The 3,804-nt window shown below is 32.6% G+C and overlaps 1 protein-coding gene across 1 annotated transcript; it reads left to right on the forward strand.

The window, feature by feature from the left end:
* The first annotated feature begins 947 nt into the window (after window positions 1-947).
* LOC140431111 (uncharacterized) lies at window positions 948-2,024 on the forward strand. Its single transcript, XM_072519030.1, has 2 exons — window positions 948-1,141; window positions 1,196-2,024. Exons 1-2 carry the CDS (start codon window positions 948-950, stop codon window positions 2,022-2,024), a joined length of 1,023 nt encoding a protein of 340 aa, XP_072375131.1.
* Window positions 2,025-3,804: the final 1,780 nt, after the last annotated feature.

The following is a 3,804-nucleotide window of genomic DNA, read 5'->3' on the forward strand; positions in this document are numbered from 1 at the left end:
CAATTTTGAAGATAGTTTGTTTAAATTTTAGATTGTCTATAGAATTTAATTAGATTTATAAGAATATCAGTTTAAAGATAGTTTATTTTAAATTTACATTGACTAGGTTAGATATATATGTGTGTTTCATAATAGTTATAATAAAGATAATTTAAAAAAGTACTTACAAGCTAATTCTTTGAGAACCGCGATAAAAACCCTATATATTATAATATTAAAAATACTCATTGCTCATAATTCAAAAAAAAAACACATCATAACAATATATATATATAGGGTAAAGGTGACAGTGGTTGGCAGGTCTATAGTAGTTGACATGCAAATTTCTGATTCAACGCAACTGTTTATATTTTATTCTGTGGACATCAGGTTTCTATAGTTTTACAGTTTAGTGTTGGTAGTTTGGTGTATTTAGTATTTTTGTTCTCTTACGTTGGTAGTAAATCCATCTCATGAGTGGTTTTGTTACGCTGTATCTGGAAGAGTCTGGAGACAGTTTATATTGCTAAACAGTGTGTGAATAATTTATGTATATATTGTTCCAAAGGTAAGTTGGGTCATAAAAAATCTAGTGTATGTATAGTGTACAATGTCTATATCTTGATTACACTAAAGGATGAGGCTTTGTATAAACTTTAACCTCAAATTTATTTAGTGCCAACGACTGTCTACAAAAAAATGACAAATTTATTGGTTGGCATGTAGTGCCAACCACCGTATTTTAAAAATTATTGTGTATTTCAATCCTTGGCACCTACCTTTGACACCTCCTTTATGTAGGAGCTAAGTTTATAAGAAAGTTAGGATTTATTAATTAAAAAAATATCTTTGCAAAAAAGGTAGTATATAGACGTGTAAGTAGGTAGTTACTTTCCTAAAATAACCAAATATGCCCCTAAAATATTTGAAGGCATTATATTTACTCTAATTTCTCTTAGGTGTTTAAAATGAATAGAGAAAGAGAAGAAAAGATTCATAAAGCAGTAGAAGCAGTTAAGGATGGCATGTCAAAATTAAAAGCCTCAAAATTGTATGGTGTGCCCAGATCAACGATTCAGTTTCGAATGGGAAATAAATTCAAGAAACCAGGTTTTGGTCCAGCTAGTTATCTTACAAAAGAGGAAGAATCAATTTTGGTTAAGTAAGTCGTAAATTTTATAATAATGTACGATATTTACTTTTTCTAAATTAACAGGTGGATAGTAACGTGCAAAAAGAAAGGTTTCCCTAGGCGGATTGAAGATGTCCAACACAGCGTACAAAATATTATAAAGAACGCCAATAGAGTCACCCCATTTCCTGATGGCTTACCTGGCAAAGGTTGGTATCGTGCATTCATGAAAAGGAATCCAGAATTGTGCTTGAGGACTACCGAAGCAGTTACGCAAGCTAGTGCCTGTATTAGCGAAAATGATATCAAAAACTGGTTCAAAACAATCGAAACAGAACTTGAAAATGAAGGTGTTAAAAGTATACTGCAAGATGGCAATAGAATATATAATGGAGATGAAACAAATTTTTTATTATGCCCAAAAAATAAAAAAGTAATTGCATGCAAAGGTACAAAAAATGTGTACGAGGTGGATCAAGCAACTGCTAAAGCTGCGTTAACAGTAATGTTCACCTTTTGTGCCAATGGTGGTGTGACTCCACCAATGATCATATTTCCATATAAGAGAAAACCTCCAAAAGAAATATTGGAAACAGTTCCAGAAGATTGGGGAGTAGGCTATTCAGAAAATGGCTGGATGAAATCTGCTTTATTCTACGAATACATAGCAAACGTATTTAACCCATTCCTTGTAAAAAATAAGGTTGAAAAGCCAGTTATTCTATTTGTCGATGGGCATAAAACACATCTGACTCTCCAAGTTAATCAGTTATGCAACAAGCTGGGTATAGTGCTGATAGCTTTGTACCCAAATGCTACAAGACTGTTGCAACCTGCTGATGTCGCTGCCTTTAAGCCATTAAAGGCAGGCTGGCAAAAGGGCATACTTCAATGGAGAAGACAACATCCATAGCTCCAGTTTACGAAAGAAAACTTTGCTCCTTTACTTTCCAAGGTTGTAAACGACTATGTTAAAAATAGTACCATAATTAATGGGTTTAGAGCTACTGGCCTATTTCCTTGGGATTGTAATGCAATAGACTATTCCAAGTGTATGGGACACAAGAATGAAGGAAATGGAGTGGAGACAAGTCAAAATGACGGTGATGAAATAAACACTACTAATGCATCAGATGAACCGGTGTTAACACTTGATACATTTAAAAGATTGCTAGGTCCAGATCTGTTGCACAATTTTGAAGTTGGCAATGGTGGAATCAATAGTAGTAGGGAAAATCTATGTTTAAAGAAAATATGGAATTTCTTTACTTGCAACAATAATACCACACTTACTTCATATGATATAGAAAGTATGCCTATAGATTTTATACCGGATTTAGATATACCATGTCCGTCAGGTATAAATAATGTAGACATGCCACTTCAATCAGATGTGGACACACTGTCTGATAGAAGATTACTTAACGCAAATACTGAAACTAGTGAAATCTTCCTGGATTTTAGCTTTGATCCCGAATTGAGAGATGCACTAGGTACCTTTAATGAGGTCATGCCTGATATTTCAACAAATCCTGAGAAACCCATGGAATTGTTTGATAATAATATTTCTACAGCGCAAACAGAATCAACATTTGATCAGTTATTAGTCAAAGATATGCCTAATCCAAAAAATGTGATTATAGAGAACGTAGTGCCTATTAGTGAAATTCTGCACTGGCCATCGTCCCCTTTAAGGAAAAATAAAAGACAAATAGAAAAACTGCCATATGTCATAACATCAGAAAAATGGAAAGTTATTGCAGAGAATAAAGAACAGAAAAAAAGGCTGCAGGAAGAAGAAAAAGAAAATAGAAGAAAAGCAAAGGAAGACAGGAAAAAGGCTAATATAAGTAAAGGAAGGAAAGTTACACTAGCAGAAAGAAACAAAAAAACTAAAGTCAATGTTGAAGCAAAAAAAAATCAGTATGTATCCAACAAAACATATTAGTAAAGCCAGCTACAGCTGTATCAAAAAGTAACACAGAGAATATAACTGAAAATGAGCAGAAAAATAATGAAGAAGATGGAAGTGTAAATAGCAGTTTACAGAAGTCGACAAATCATATAGAAATAAAAAATCTTGATTGTTCATCTCCTGGATGTTCTTTTGACACTATTGGAGAAAATAATACAAAATCTCAACAGATGTCATGTGGCATGACTATTTCTAAAAAAAAACTAGTAATAAACGGAATTTGTTATCAATGTGGTGACAATATATACCTAAACAGAAAAGGAAGAAAATGTTCAAAATGTATAAGAACTTTTCACTTGAAATGCAACAAAAAAATATTTGATAAAGTATTCATCTACAGTAAGTGCACCGAACTCTAATTAAAGTATTCATTTTCCACAAATTTGTAATATCCTACGTCTAATAAATGTAATATTAAGCGAACATTTTGGTTTTTATTACTTTAGGTAAATTAGGACATTAATTTTAAGCACTTTTCAAAAAGAAAAACTTGATATGCCAACCCACAAAACAAGTGCCAACCATTAAATCATCAGATGCCAAGCAGTGTAATATACATGCCAACCACTATAAACTACGTCCATCCTTGTTAAATTCATAAATTTCTAGTGTAAAACAAGGATAGCCATAGAAAATGATGATGTAGGGTTAACAAGCAATATCTGGACACTCATATTCGTTCATTATATACTTCACATAAACCAATATCGGTTTCTTT

The sequence above is a fragment of the Diabrotica undecimpunctata genome, unplaced genomic scaffold, assembly GCF_040954645.1.
Source record: "Diabrotica undecimpunctata isolate CICGRU unplaced genomic scaffold, icDiaUnde3 ctg00000568.1, whole genome shotgun sequence".
NCBI lineage: Eukaryota > Metazoa > Arthropoda > Insecta > Coleoptera > Chrysomelidae > Diabrotica > Diabrotica undecimpunctata.